Source organism: Dicentrarchus labrax, unplaced genomic scaffold (assembly GCF_905237075.1).
Source record: "Dicentrarchus labrax unplaced genomic scaffold, dlabrax2021, whole genome shotgun sequence".
NCBI lineage: Eukaryota > Metazoa > Chordata > Actinopteri > Moronidae > Dicentrarchus > Dicentrarchus labrax.
In genome coordinates this window covers 23,375,819-23,391,044 of record NW_026136723.1, presented here as the reverse complement: position 1 = coordinate 23,391,044, position 15,226 = coordinate 23,375,819, and the positions used below count along the sequence as shown (strand labels likewise).

The following is a 15,226-nucleotide window of genomic DNA, read 5'->3' as shown; positions in this document are numbered from 1 at the left end:
AAAATTCTACAATTTTTACAATCATATAGACTTATTATGAGTTTTGTCTCTCCTTCTTATATGTCTCTATAACTTGTGTTCAAGTCTTCAAAGTTTAGATCTTGAATAATAATAATCTAAAACTTTAAAAAAATAACAATTTAATTTAGTTTTATTAGCAGAAATGCTGAAATAAATGCCTACTGTGTACATTTTTATGTTTTGAACCACTGCCAATGTGTTTTCTTTGACCACACGAGATACAAAAATAAAATCTTTAAGGACTTTAAGGGTACCATAGTAAATTGAAAAAGGGACCTAAATATGTAATTGTATGCAGATACTGAGAAATCACTATTTTAATATTAAGTTTGCTCCAATTTAAAGCATGAATAAAAAAAGATTAAAAGCCCTGCAGAGCCACACAGGTGTTGTTGGGTGGAGCTGGTAGGAATTACATAAGGTTACTTAAAATGTTTATTGTCATGCTTGTGTAAATCAATCTTTGACACAAAATATCAACAAACAACATAACAGAGATCGCCTTTTTTATTTATCAACTCATACACACTTTTAATCTCCATAAGTCATTCAATAAAACCTAATATTCACTACATGGCCTTTTGCAGAGGGACAGTTATTGAGTGTTGCACGATAGCACCAGAGAGAATTAAAAATACTTCAAGGTAACAACCGTGGGGTGGGAAATCTAGCAAGAGGTCTGACTGATGAAGAGACGTCAGTCAGTTCCTACATCTCAAAATAAGGCAACCAGATGAAGATGAAGACAACGCAACAGAAAAGAGCAGCTTCAGAACCAGCCTCCACTGCGCTTTAAGGCAAAAAGAGACACAACTCGGTTTAAAAAGTTCACAGACGCCGTTGCTCTTGTCCTGGGTTGTTGATATAAAACCCATCCCATGCCAGGCATCGCTGTATTATTATGTGTACAGAGCTGCCCCATAACAAAACCATGGTAAAAACAGAGATACATTAAAACCAGTCAGTCACTCCACAAATACTTCCATCTTCCATTCATCATGTTCGAAGCGACTCTAAACTTCGTATCTGATATCACAAGTTGTTTGTCTTCCAGTGTCAGAAGGCTGGTGGGTGTCTACCAACCTCACACTTACATAGGGAGCTTACAGACACACGTATTCCCTATTAAAGTTAAGCATATGAGAAGCAGCAGCCTTTTAAATGTACACAACACATAAACATTAACTGCATGAATCATTTTGAGAGGAAACGAGCAGAAAGTGGCAGAGAGCGAGAACGCCAGTGTTTTCTCTTAATTATCACTTTTTCTCTTTAACAGATCCTAATGAAAATTTGCTTGATTTAAACTATAATGTTGGCTTATCATTGATACAAGTTAGCTTATTATTCTAACTTAACCATATGTTAAAATATAAAATTCTTATCTCAGGACAATAAATGGTGGTCATACCTGTAATACGAGACACATTTTGTCTATTTAGGCAGACAGAGACAAAGTTTTCTCCTCCTTCGGAGATCATGAATGTCAGTACAATTGTCTCAGTAGATGTGAAAGCTTTGACCAGCAGGTGGTGCTACAGTAAAAAGTAAAAGAGGTGGCACTACTGACTGACCAACAGGCGGACACTGCCCTCCCTAGATCCAGCATGACTACAAATATGACCACTATTGGTTGTCTCAAAATAAAGGGCCTAAAAAAAACACATCTCCGCTGCTCTCAGCTTCTGCACAAAGAACACACACAGACCTCACGTATGTCAACTTCTCCCTTCATTAAATGCATCACAGTAACAGCAACACATGGCTTATAAAACTACAGTACAGTGATTAATATGGCATATTTCACTTCAGCAGGGTCCTTTGATGTTGATCGATCAACACGTAGGCCAAACAAAAGTACAATGTGCTCAGTTGACCCCCGCTGCTTTGAGTTTGCATCTACACCGGGACGTGTAAGGTAACAGTGATTAGACTTTTTTTTTTTTCTGAGCACGCACTGCGAAGGCATGTTGCAGTCCTCTGTGTTACGTTGTGGATATGATCTGAAACACTGGAGTAAAGTCTCAGCAGGGAGGCAGAAGCTGCTGTCAGTACTGAAAGGAGATGACAGAGTTCACTTTGTAGACGTGGTACGAGCGGTTCCAGAAAACTCGAGTGAAGTAGTTTGTGTAGGGCGAGTAGTTCAGCTTTATCTCCTGGCAGAATCTTCCGTGCTTGGAGAAGGAGTAAATCTCGCCTTTGTCATAAACAACCTAAACAGGACAGAAGGATATGGAAACATAATGAGAATAACAATTTCTTTCTTCTTTTTCAGGTCTCTTTGTAGTTCTTCCAAAGCACTGTCTGACCACACAGGCTTATTAACAACCAGTCTCATTATAATTACCTATATGTGACAAGATAGGAGAAAGATAGTTGATTGTTTTGTTATCCGAGCCACTAAATCATAACTCGAAGTGTCTGTATTTGACAAATGAGACTCGACTATCAGCTCTCTTTCTCCAGAATGACTGATCCCACCTTTAAAAAGAAGAGTTTGACTTGCTGGGAAAATGCACTTATTCACTCTTCTGCTGAGAGTTGGTTCAGATGATTGATATCAACTCTCATCTGTGTATGGTAAATATGAGCCAGCAGCCGGTTAGCTTAGCACAAAGACTGGAAACGGAGGGGGAACAGCTAGCCTGGATTTGTCCAAGATTCAATGCTTCCAGCCAAGAACTAGTAAGATATTTAACTACCCACAAAACCACTTTAGTTTTTGTATGGATTAAATAAATGAGACATATGCATGTTAATTAGTGAACTTTAGAGGTGCTGGAAGTCAGATTTTGTTACCTTTGAACAGCCAGGTTAGCTGTTTTCCCCATTTCCACTATTTTTGCTAAGATAACTGGCTGTAGTTTCATATTCAGCGTACAAACATGAGAGTGGTATTAACCCTCTTATCCAACTCTCAGCAAAAAACCCACTTTAACAACCTTAAAATCATGATGTTCACCTCAAGGCCACAACACGCACCATTCAAAACACACAATACTAGAAACACAACTCACATGTCCATTGGCGATGTCGAGCAGGTCTTTGATCCGACAGCCTTTATTAAGACTAAGCTCGTTACAAATTGACTCCTCGATGATCACGTAGTTTGTCTTTTGAGAGGTCAGAGTCTTATAGATGTCCTCTGCAGATCTCATTGCATACACCTGGTAAGTCTGCAAGGACAGAAAAAAAGGAGTGATTTAACAAACTGTGTTTGCAAGTGAAAATCTAAATCTGTTAGACCACAGCTCAAATATATATTTAGTCTTTTTCTCATGTATTTTAGCCATTTTTATGACTATCAGAGAACAGGCAGTGAATAAGGGGAGAGATGGAGAACATGCAACAACATTTTGTCATTAACATAATTGACATATTACTAGAATATGTTTTAGAGGAATGAATGAATTCAATCTGTTCCAAGAATTACCCCTTTATAACCCAACGACTTGAGCTAGTTAAAAACGGATTGTACTGTTTTAAGTCGCCTTTTTAAAGTAGTTTCTCGTACCAAGTGTCTCCCTTTTTCCACTTTCAGAATTAATCTTTCATCTCACTCACATCCTCAGTCCTCCTCAGCAGGTTGATGTCCGAGTAAAGCGGTAAACTGGTCACAGCTGAACCTGAACACAACTTCACTGTTCCCAACAGCTGAGGGCTGCCTGCAAAGACAGCCGCCACTGGAGCCTGTGACCTGGAAGACAACAAGAAGACATCAGCTGCCACATTAAAGACTTGATAGATATCTTTGAAAACACAGAAAGGCCTGATGACCCACCTGATCCAGTTGACCAGCTCCACTGTATCTGGATCGTAGAACTCCTGCAGATCTGCCAGCTCTGCTAAGACACGAGGGCAGTACTGCAACACAGAGGAGAGCAGTGTGGGAAGATGGGATGTGCCTGCCTTTAAATGTCTTATGTAAAGAGCTTCAAAACATAAAGAGCTGAAAATAATAATAATAATAATAATAATAATAATAATAATCTCACCTCTCTCCACAAACTGAAACCAATGATGGTAGGAACCGCCGTGCTCAGGATCAGAGACTGGTGAGCAAACAACAGTTAAAATTCACATCTTATGCAAGACCTTGGATGGTTCAAGCATTTGTAGCAACAAGTGATGAGAAACTTCTGCAACAGTTGGTTATAATAATAATGATGATGTTTTGTAGGTAATGCCGCTATTTTGCCAGTGAGATATTAATCCAATTCAAAACTGCCATTTTGGAGTGAATGAGGTTCAACAGTCAATATGTATGTGTGGTGTGAGTCATGCACTTTTCTTTATGACTGAAAGCGCTCAATGTTTCCTGTTAAAAATTAATCTAAGAGGGAACTTACCAGCACTACAGGATGGATGGACTTCAGTTTAAGCCACTTAAACACAGTCATCCAGAGTTCTGGAGAACACACACCGAACGCTGTAAACATGCAGACGTACGGGGTCCATAAATATTTCATCCTGCATGAAAGAAAAACACAGTCACTGTCCATTCGCTTCCAGAGGAATGAATGATTTAACAAGACATCCAAATTCTAAAAACACACTTTTTTACGCTGATGAACATACCCATCGAACAGCAGAGCGAGGCCTCCAAATAACAACGTGTGAAAAACATGATAGATGACCTCTGGCTGCTCTCCTATTCGTCCATCTTCAAGTCTGAGGTTGGTTTTCATTGGCTGACCACTGTATAAAAGTGAAAATGCTTTCAATGCATCATGTTATCAAGCCTAAAGCCTAAAGCCTAAAGCGGATCCATGATAAATGTTTACTAGAGCCTCAAACTTTACAGCAGAACTTCAAACTGTAAGCTGCGACCCACAGCTGGTTGATTTCCTGTTTTTAACACCAGCTCTGTAAACTGTCATTTCAGAAAGACAGCCAAGAGAAATGTCATGCACTGGGTGTGGCACAAGCCTCTAACCTGAGTCTTCTGTAAATGGTCTGCAGGGTGGACAGCAGACAGATACCTAGCACCAGGAAGTAGAAAGGAAGGACCGAGGCCTGCGTCAGTCGTAGAAATAAGTCCTGACCGGGTGTCTGGAAACTCTCTTGGCACAGGAGGAAGTTGGTAACAAAGTCACTAACATAGAAGGAAAGAAAACATTACATTAGATTATGCATACTGATTAACATGGATGTTATATTGTAACAGCAAACTTTTAATGCAATAGTTGTAACTCACGTTGTCGTGTTGAGCCCAAATTTTACTTCAAGGAATTTCAAGATGAAGTCACTGTCACTTACAGGTATTAGTTTCTGTAAATAAAAACACAATAATGATGAATCTACAACCTAAAAACTCAAAACTAAGACAGCCAAACCATGTTCCTGTGGTTTTACCTTGACCAAATAACTGAAGGTGATCCCTGTGGTGAAGACTAGGTGGAAATGTAGGAAGAGCTTCATTACTCTGGCCACAAGAGGTCCCACCTTCATATTTTGCTGCAATAGAAATACAGAAAAAAGCATCTTTACTCTGCATTCAGTGTTTTCATACAGAAAACATAGAAAATCCTCACATTTGATAAGGTTTTTTTTACTTCTTCTACTACTACTACTACTGCTACTGCTACTACTACAGGTAAATTAGTTAATCAATAATTAAACTCATGACTCAAGCTCACCCGTCGAGGATTCAATGCAAGTTAAAACAAATGCCTGCAACATGCACTCTGACTGATGTGAGGGAGCAGCTATCTCTACCTGGAAGTACCTCGCGAGCACTGAGCCAATCAGGAGGCTGAGCAGAGGTGAGCTGAGCAGTGTCGGGTTCTGAAACTGGAACAAGTAGGCCAGGAACAAGGAGCTGAGGTACACCTTGTGAATGTCAGCCATCTTAACGTCCCAGAAAAAGAAACAAAGGAAAAAGAATGAGGACAATTGGACTTTTAGATGTGCTGGTAGGCAGATTGTTTCACACCAACATAAAGGAACTACATTTTTAAAAAAAGCACAAGTAGTTATGTGGTTCAACTGGTCCATACTCCTTTATTAAGCAAGGACTGTGTTACCTTACGCGGTGGCAGCAGGTCAAAAGAGTCCAACAAGAAAAGACAGAGGCCTTGGATGAAGAGCACGTAGTGGCTGTGCTCCCAGACCAGGAGGAAGGTGAAGGTGGTGGCACTCATGGTGAGATAGCAAAACATCTACAGAGAAACACAGTTTAATCAGTGTGTGTGTGTGTGTGTGTGTGTGTGTGTGTGTGTGTGTGTGTGTGTGTGTGTGTGTGTGTGTGTAAATGCACTGTTCCACCTAACTTTGATGTAGTGGACTGTTTTTAAAAATTGGTTTCATGAGACGCTCACCTCGGTGGCAGAGCTGATGTTATTACTCAGGAATCCTGTCAAAGCTACAACCTGGCAAGAGAAGTAGGGCAGAGCCCAGTTTTCCCGCAGAGGAATGGCGTGATCCACTTTGGTTGTATCTGGTCTGAGGAAGAAATGACCCACAAGAGAGTTGTAAAGTGGACATGTCACCATAAAACAGAAAGAAAACAGGAAGGTATAATTATGCTTCAGCACTGAGATTTTGATTCGTCTTATCAGCAGCTTAAAAGTTAAATTTTTTTAAGACTGTTTTAAGCATCAGAAAGTTATCACAACAGAGAGGAACAATTGAAAGAAGGATATCGGGTAAAGATTACAAGAGGAAGCTAACTTTACTTTGACAGGAGGAAGGAACACGATGAGAGATAAAGAGAAACCGAACACTGAAGTACGAGGAACAGGGTGGCAGATTTCCTCTCACCTGTTGATCACATACCAGGCCACAGCCAACATGCCAGCCACCCATGTGCCGCTCATCACCCAGCTGCACACAAACAGGGCAGTGACGTAGATCGCCTGGAGGCCGAAAACCGCTCCAACGTAGAAGTAGATTGGCTCCACGAAATCCTGAAGGCAGAGACGGAAAAACATTAAGGTTTTTATCAAGGGGAAAAAATTCTATGAGAATAAAAATCTAAAACTTTTGCTTTAGATGGTTGTTTATTTACAATGTCACTGCCAGAAATCCAATGTCAACGTGCTAAAATGAGGTAATTGACTTAAATAAGACTTATTATCTGTAAATAACTGACAAATCTGTGTTGGTGTGAACATGAAGTCTTTACTTTGTTATTACCAGGTAATACAATGCAAAAGTTTGACTCCTCTCCACGTTTTCTGGCTCAATGTATTGAATTACTTATTGCATTATAATTGGTGGTAAGTCCACTGCACTGGAAGCAGATGAGACTGTTTAAACTACTTAATTATTTTCTGCTTTTGTAATGTTGTAATCTTGGCTTTCACAGTGAGATTTGCTATCTGGTAAAATTGTGCCTATTTGTTGCTACTGAGTCAACTAAAAAGAACAAATAAAAACCACCAAAGGAACTTAAGAAACCTTTTAAAATGCAAAGCCTTGTCAGTGTACAAACTTATGCAAAAAAAGTCAAATGAAACTGGTCTCCACTAATGCGCTACGTTGCATTGTTTAAACTCTTCCCTTCTGGAGGAAGCTCAGGCTGAAATGCACCCAAGTGTTAGACCCATTTCCAATCTGTTTGCCAGTGTTTGCTTTAAGACTAGTTTTAATTGTTGTTCTTCGGAAAACACTCGTGCACCTTCCATCGTATATTACTATCTGATCAAAATACAACACAAATGTATTGTAGCATGGTCAAAACTGACCTCGTCGGTGTCAAAATCTCACCTGGCTGCTTGTGACTCTGTATATGAAGCTTGTGATGAGCTCTGGATACAGAGACAAACGTTCCACTATGTTGATGGTCTGACCTGAAACAGTCTTGTTATCTAGCGTCAGCTCGTAAAACCCTGAAAAAAAAACCACACAAACCACAGAAGAACAGAGCAGATTGTCAAGGAGAGAGTGACATTGGTAGCCCTCTGATTCCAGTGAGCGTCAGTTTTGGTGTTGTATTTAGTTACATATTTAAAATTGATTTCTTAAATGAGAAGCAGAAAGGATAAAATTACCTCTTTCAAAAGATGGTGCTGTCAGCATGTGCTTATAGTAGTAATAATAGAGCCCGCTGCCTTCTTGGAAGGTGATTTCACGCTCCAGCTCCTGAGACACATTAGGAGTGAATTACGGCATGATACGGATATGATACGGCAGGGAAGAGGAAATATAATGGAAGCAGCCTCTTAAAAATACACCCACTTGTCTAGTTGAAAACCAGAACTTCCTGTCATGATATGTAGAAAGATAAACGGCATAAAGCATGCCACAGGCAACTGCTGCCAGACACCCGAAGAACACCCTCACGAGGCGCTGCAAAAAACCTGCTGAAAAGCAGAAACATAACAGTAAATATATCACAAATAACAACAATACTAAGTGTGTCAGTCTTTAAAAGGGAAAAAATCCACCTTTAGATAGTGGTATTGTGTATTATTGCTGAGTGATAATAAAACTGCTCATACAGTGAAGGACTCTCGGGGTTAATAAGATACCACTATAAACAAAAGGACCTTCTTCTGACGGTGACATATACGCTGACATATAGAAAACCTGGAATGTCTAGTTGTTCCCCACAGTGGAAAACTAAAAGTCAAACAGCAGTAAGCACTCGTCTATTTAAAGCACTGCTGTGCACGGACATTTTCCAGGACATTTTCCAGGAGTCGCTCCCACCACAGACAACAGTTTTCCTCCAACTGTAACATTAATTTGGCCACAACACGAGCTAAAATACCATTACAATTTCCAGGTTGATACAGATCATTTCCAGGTTGATACAGACAATTTCCAGGTTGATACAGATAATTTCCAGGATGATATAGATAATTTCCAGGATGATATAGATCATTTCCAGGATTATACAGATCATTTCCAGGTTGATACAGATAATTTCCAGGTTGATATAGATCATTTCCAGGTTGATACAGATCATTTCCAGGTTGATATAGATTGATACAGATAATTTCCAGGTTGATACAGATCATTTCCAGGTTGATATAGATTGATACAGATAATTTCCAGGATGATATAGATAATTTCCAGGTTGATATAGATAATTTCCAGGTTGATATAGATTGATATAGATAATTTACAGGTTGATACAGATAATTTCCAGGTGATACAGATCATTTCAGGTTGATATAGATTGATACAGATAATTTCAGGATGATATAGATTGATATAGATCATTTCCAGGTTGATACAGATAATTTCCAGGTTGATATAGATTGATATAGATAATTTCCAGGTTGATACAGATAATTTCCAGGTTGATACAGATAATTTCCAGGTTGATATAGATTGATACAGATAATTTCCAGGATGATACAGATTGATACAGATAATTTCCAGGATATTCGGTCATTTAAAATACATTTTCCAGGTGTTTCCATGATGGATGTAAACTTACATGCAGAGGACATCTTGGACCTCTTGACAGGAGACTCTGGGTTTCTTTGACTCTTCCTCTTCATGCTGAGCCTCCTCTTCTTTACCTTCACCCTCATCTTCCTCCTGTTTGTCCTCAGCTCCACCAGTGGACACCCTCCCCTCCTCCTCCTCCTCCTCCTCCTCTTCCTCCTTCACCGGCCCATTAACATCTGATGAACAGACAGACAACACGTTGAACAGCTGTGTCACAATCGTTTACCGAGCATCCTCTGAATAAAAGTTAAATGAAGTTACCGGATGTGTGTGTTTTTGTTTTTGTTGTTTTCTTTTTTTTTTTTGTTAGCACACGAAGCTAACTGCTGTTCACATCACATCAGCTTTAAACTTACGTGTTGTGTGCACCTCGGGCTCGTGTTGGCGCTCTTCGTCTCCCTCCAGAGTCTCTGTTTTGCGACATCTTAACTCGGTCATGACGAGATGAGATTAACAGATGAATTAATCCGAGAGTTGTCGGATGTGTTGAGACAGCAGCATGCTAGCTAACGTGCAGCAGAGCGGAAGTTGTGGGCGGCTCCAGAAAGCAGCAAAGAAGAGTGGAGACCAAACTTCACCACAAATCCAACAAAATAATTCATTTATTTTTTTAATATAAGTTGTTATTAATAATAATACTTGTTATTGTTTATTAATAATATAATTTTTAAAAATCATTAATTTCGATGGTGCTTTTTTTTTTACGCATTTTATCCTGTTGATGCCGTTAATTAATTGGGAATAAGGTTAAAAAGTATTTAATCAATTAATTGTACAAGTGAAAAATAGCTGAAAGTATAATTTAAGAATACATTAGTGGATGGAGAGATATTTTTAATTTATAAAACTAAACAATCCATTTGAAAATCGAGAAGTGATTCATTTGGATTGATTAGTAGTAAAAAAAAGAAAAAATATATAGTTGCAGCTCTAAATTATTATTATAATAAACTAATAAATTGAACATTGTGAGTGTGGAGAAAAAACAAGCTATTGATCACTTAATTGGCTCCATTTTAACCATTAAAAACATAACTTCTAAATAATTAATGAAGGAAGTAATTGTTAGTAGCCTAGCCTTTTTTTAGTAGCTATTAAATCTGAAAAGAAAACTAATTTACCTGTAAACTACAATAAAATCTGGAGATAACTGGAGAAAGTGCACAACTTTACCCCCATCAGGGCCTGCCCACAGTAAATGTATATAAAAGTATATGCAATAAATATAAAAACTAAAAGTATATGCAATATAAACATAAAAGTATATGCAATAAGTATAAAATATAAAGCATATGCAAAAATATAAAATATAAAAGTATATGCAATAAATATAAAATATAAAAGTATATGCAATAAATATAAAATATAAAAGTATATGCAATAAATATAAAAAATAAAAGTATATGCAATAAATATAAAATATAAAAGTATATGCAATAAATATAAAAATAAAAGTATATGCAATAAATATAAAAATAAAAGTATATGCAATAAATATAAAATATAAAAGTATATGCAATAAATATAAAAATAAAAGTATATGCAATAAATATAAAATATAAAAGTATATGCAATAAATATAAAAATAAAAGTATATGCAATAAATATAAATATAAAAGTATATGCAATAAATATAAAATATAAAAGTATATGCAATACAAATGATTTGACAAGTGGACTTAAAGTGGAATAAAAATGTCAGACATTGATGAATTAGAATTGTGGGTCATCTTAAAAAAAGACTCATCTGATATGAATTTCAAAGGCATTTTATATCATTTATTCCAACACAACATATTTTCATTGATGCATGCCATGTGTGCAGTTAATATGAAAGCAGTGAATGTAACTTACATCAATGAGTGTTAAATTATTACCTCAAAAACAAAACACCAGAGGAGACAACCAATGCAATCAATATGCACAAATAGTAAATAACATCTATGATTGTGCATAAAATCTTTCAGGAACCGACAAAAAATTTGATCCCAAACTTAAAAACAGGAGTAAAAATATCATCACATTAAATTAAAACGGATGTACTGTATATAAAACGCACTGTTGAACCTTACATGAGCACTAACTGTGATTTATAGGAGGTGTCTCTCCGAGGGATTTACAACACAAGTCCTGCAAAACTTGGAGCCACTCGGTGGTTTGAACTTCCTGTCCAGAAAGTGAAAGGTAAAAACAAAAAGCAGCTTCTTCAACCTGTGACAGCTTTGTTTCATCTACTTATTTCTTCTTCTGGGGACTTTACTCTGAGCCCTCTGACTCCTCACTCGAGGTCTTTTCAGCAATCTGTGTGTCTGTTTTGGAGAGTAAAGATAATGTTAGTCCTTTGATGTTCAATTACAGCATCAATAATGACTTGGTCATGTAATCAGTACCTGTACTGGTTTTGTTCAGGCTTCCTGTTGCCCCATTCTCTTCACCATCACACCTCTCTAGTATTATTCTCAGGATTTTGGTCACTTGTGGATGTTTAGCTGCCTTGATTAAGGATTCGTCATCTGAACTGTTGCTTGACGACCCTGAAAAAATATTAATGAAACATAAATGAACTGACTGAAGTTCTTTACACTACTATGTTTTCTCTTATATTTCCTTATCCAGCACGGGGTTTTGAGGACGTTATCAAGCGCCTATAACCAGTCTTCCACTGTTGGTGTTACCGTAGACCGGCCGAGTCTTTACCTGACTCATGACGCATCTTTCTTGGCTTTGTGGGAGTTGTGTCCCTTTTCTTCGGAGCTGAAGCCTTCGTTTTGTTTTTTGTTGGTTTGTCTTTGCGATTCTTTTTCACAAGATTAATCAAGGGTTCATCTCCGGAGCTTTCATCAGAAAGTCCTGCCAAACAAAAGTCACAGCATCAAGGATTTGAACCATATATCATGATTTAAAATATAATTATATTCATGTAATCATTACTGCTACAGTACCTCGTCTTTTTCTTGACGCGCTGGCTTCCGATACAGCTGCCGTCTTTGTGTTTTTCTTCACTGGTTTCTTCTTGGCAACAAGGTTCACCAGGGGCTCCTCATCGTCATCCGAGCTGCTGTCTGAAGACGAGGGGTCTGAGAGTTAGCACTTGATATACTTGTAATGAATGAAACTGAATGAATTATTATTCTTTCTAGCCAGTATCATGAACATGCTGCCTACCTTCATGTTTTGGTTTTGTTTTCTTTCTGCTTGCAGAAGTCTTTTGCTCTTTAGGAGCCTTTGTCTGCTTCCTCTTCATTGTGGCCACTGGTTCATAGTCTGAGCTGTCACTGGAAGACTCTGCATATTTGACTAGAAGAAACAAAACATATTTATTTTTGGTACAAGTAGCTTGAGAAAATCATTTGAGATGATTTGCACAATTTTAACACTTGCCCATTTTCCTTGCTGCGTTCCTTTTGGATTTCATAACTGGGGTTTCTTTTCTAGATGGCATGACAGATGCCTTTGTCTGACGTTTGGGGTGGACTTTCTTGGCAGATTCACTCAGAGGCTCATTATCTGAGCTCTCACCGTCATCCAGCGACTCTGTGTAAGAAAAGGAAGTCAAGAATAAGTTTTTGCTACAGAGAGCAGCAAATGTCTGTTGATGCTACAGGTCCACGGAGAGAAACTTATCTCACCTTTCTTCTTTGTATTGACAGATTTTCTTGGAGACACTGAAGGCTTCTTTGCAGTTTTGGCAATCTTTATGAGAGGCTCATTGTCAGAGCTGTCGTCTGTATTCAAAGGTGAAAAACTTACATATAGAAACATTTTAAAGCCATCAATTTCAGACACAAATACAGTTGAAATATACTATAGATGGTACTGTAACCACCTGCTTTCTTACTATTTGTGCCATTAGATCTGGTTGACTTGTTGTCTTTCTTCACTGGTTTCTTAGCTGACGCAGAGATTGTTTTCATCTTTATCAAAGGCTCGTTGTCTGAGGAGTCATCCGAGGCTAAAACAGGAAAACATATAGAAACATAGACAATTTAGTACCTTTTGCTTTCAAAGATCACAATATTTTCTTCAACTGGCAATATTGTTGTCAGTCTGTCCTCACCACTTCTGTCCTCTTTTGATTTAGTGCCAGAGGGGAAGCTTTGCTTGTTATCAGGTGACTGTTCTTCCTCGTTGCGTGGCCTCGTCAGGAGCTCTGAGAGAGGTACGTCATCGTCAGAACTGGAGCGGTCATTCCCTGATCAGTCAGAGACACAACGGGATAAGTGCCGGTACATACATCTCAAGTATCGTCTCATAAAACGGTCGTAACAGTTAAACAATATTTGAGAAAGAATATTTTTTACGGCATTCCCCTTTATTTAAAAAATGAGGACAAGCTATAAAGTTGAAATCAGACCAACGAACCATCAAGGAATCTACATTTGTTGACTATTAACTAACATCCATTAATTACAGTATTAGGACTGTTTAATAAGTGACGGAAGTATTCAAATATTTGGAGTAAAATGAGTATTACACGTGTAAAAACACTTTTGTCAAATGTAGTTTTTATTCATGAGAAGTGTTACATCGTACAGTGTGTACATGTTAAACGTGTCATGTTATCAGACTACTGATGCATTAACAACTGAGGAGCTATTTTTATGTTGCAGCTGATTGAGAACACTTTGCTATCTGAAAGTGGTTTATTCTCCATTTTAGAAGCTGTTCGTCTGTTTTTAAACCCATCACCTGCATTGTCACCAGTGAACACCTATTTTAGATGAATGTAGAAGAGTAAAAAGTACAAACTGTCCTTCTGAAATACAGTTTAGTGAAAAATAGAACTGGAAACACTCAAGTAGGTTTAATACCTGGGGTAAGATAAGTTTAACCAACCATTATTAGTACTACCAGTGCTACTATTTATATTTCTTAGACGTTATATGTTGCAAGCAAACTCAACCCACACATTTTACAGCTTTAACAAGTCTTTAGCAGCAGTGATGTCAACGCTCACTTAGCTTTTAGCTATTACAATAATAATAATAATAATAATGATAAAATATCTAAAATTAAAAACAACACTGTTAATCTAACTACCTGGAAAGTCTCGGACCACATTAGTGGGCATGTCAGCTGTGTTGCAGTCCATTGTGTTGCTCAGTTTTATGTTAATTTGTGCTCTTCATCCGAAACGCGCCAAGTTGCCTCCTCTGTTTGAGTTAATGCTAGCTAGTTTTCTGTGTTAAGGCTCGTTGTTGTCACCGGCTGCTTAAGTTCGACCAACCACCAGCGGCCGTCACCGTGCCACAGAGAGACATTAACACAAGTTTAACAACCGGTTTCTCCGGTCGTGACTGTAAATATCGGTCCCAGCTCACATTCAGTTGGTTTTTCTCTCTTCGGGTTTCGTTTGTGGAAGAAAAGAGGCGAGTGCTCGTCGTGTTCTTCTTCTGTTGTTCGTTGGTGGCGGTTTGACAAGCAAGCTCGTAGGTGTGTTACCGCCACCTGCTGGACTGGATGGTGGCAGGGAAAGTGAATTACACTACATTAATAATTAAATTCTCTTTATTATTACTGTTGTTTTCTTTATAATTAATTAAATTATTATGTGTTTCTACTTCAATGTAATATTGTGCTTGAATTTCCCTCGGGATTAATAAAGTATCTATGTCCCTCATCAAATGCTGATATTCGTTCCCTCCTTTCTTGGTCATATTTGCTTCAGACTATTAATAAATGTATACAATGAGTGCATAGTCCACTAGGGTGCTTGCCTTTGAGATGGAGTTTATGATTTAATCTTGTGTGTCCTATTCTCAGAAGAGTGATGACGATCTCTTCCTCTCCTGCTCTGAGC

At 38.0% G+C, this 15,226-nt stretch overlaps 2 protein-coding genes across 3 annotated transcripts; both read right to left on the bottom strand.

Moving 5' to 3' along the window:
- Positions 1 to 510: 510 nt before the first annotated feature.
- LOC127357876 (probable C-mannosyltransferase DPY19L4) lies at positions 511 to 9,965 on the bottom strand. 2 transcript variants are annotated; one of them, XM_051390425.1, is made up of 19 exons: positions 9,783 to 9,965; positions 9,413 to 9,602; positions 8,203 to 8,324; positions 8,016 to 8,106; positions 7,732 to 7,853; positions 6,784 to 6,929; positions 6,342 to 6,465; positions 6,048 to 6,182; positions 5,740 to 5,871; positions 5,377 to 5,478; positions 5,219 to 5,292; positions 4,958 to 5,116; positions 4,600 to 4,719; positions 4,371 to 4,491; positions 4,017 to 4,073; positions 3,803 to 3,885; positions 3,586 to 3,718; positions 3,039 to 3,197; positions 511 to 2,234 (listed from the first exon to the last, which is right to left on the bottom strand). In XM_051390425.1, the coding sequence occupies exons 2-19, from the start codon at positions 9,507 to 9,509 to the stop codon at positions 2,070 to 2,072; spliced, it is 2,142 nt and encodes a 713-aa protein (XP_051246385.1). In that variant the 5' UTR covers positions 9,510 to 9,602; positions 9,783 to 9,965; the 3' UTR covers positions 511 to 2,069. The 2 variants fall into 2 exon arrangements, with proteins under 2 accessions (XP_051246385.1, XP_051246383.1); XM_051390423.1 differs by having other exon boundaries at positions 8,203 to 8,327; positions 9,783 to 9,964.
- Positions 9,966 to 11,179: 1,214 nt separating this feature from the next.
- Positions 11,180 to 14,837, bottom strand: LOC127358319 (uncharacterized). The gene is made up of 10 exons (XM_051391316.1): positions 14,467 to 14,837; positions 13,484 to 13,618; positions 13,265 to 13,378; positions 13,056 to 13,151; positions 12,808 to 12,960; positions 12,592 to 12,723; positions 12,369 to 12,488; positions 12,124 to 12,276; positions 11,817 to 11,960; positions 11,180 to 11,735 (listed from the first exon to the last, which is right to left on the bottom strand). The coding sequence occupies exons 1-10, from the start codon at positions 14,516 to 14,518 to the stop codon at positions 11,683 to 11,685; spliced, it is 1,152 nt and encodes a 383-aa protein (XP_051247276.1). The 5' UTR covers positions 14,519 to 14,837; the 3' UTR covers positions 11,180 to 11,682.
- Between the last annotated feature and the right edge of the window lie 389 nt (positions 14,838 to 15,226).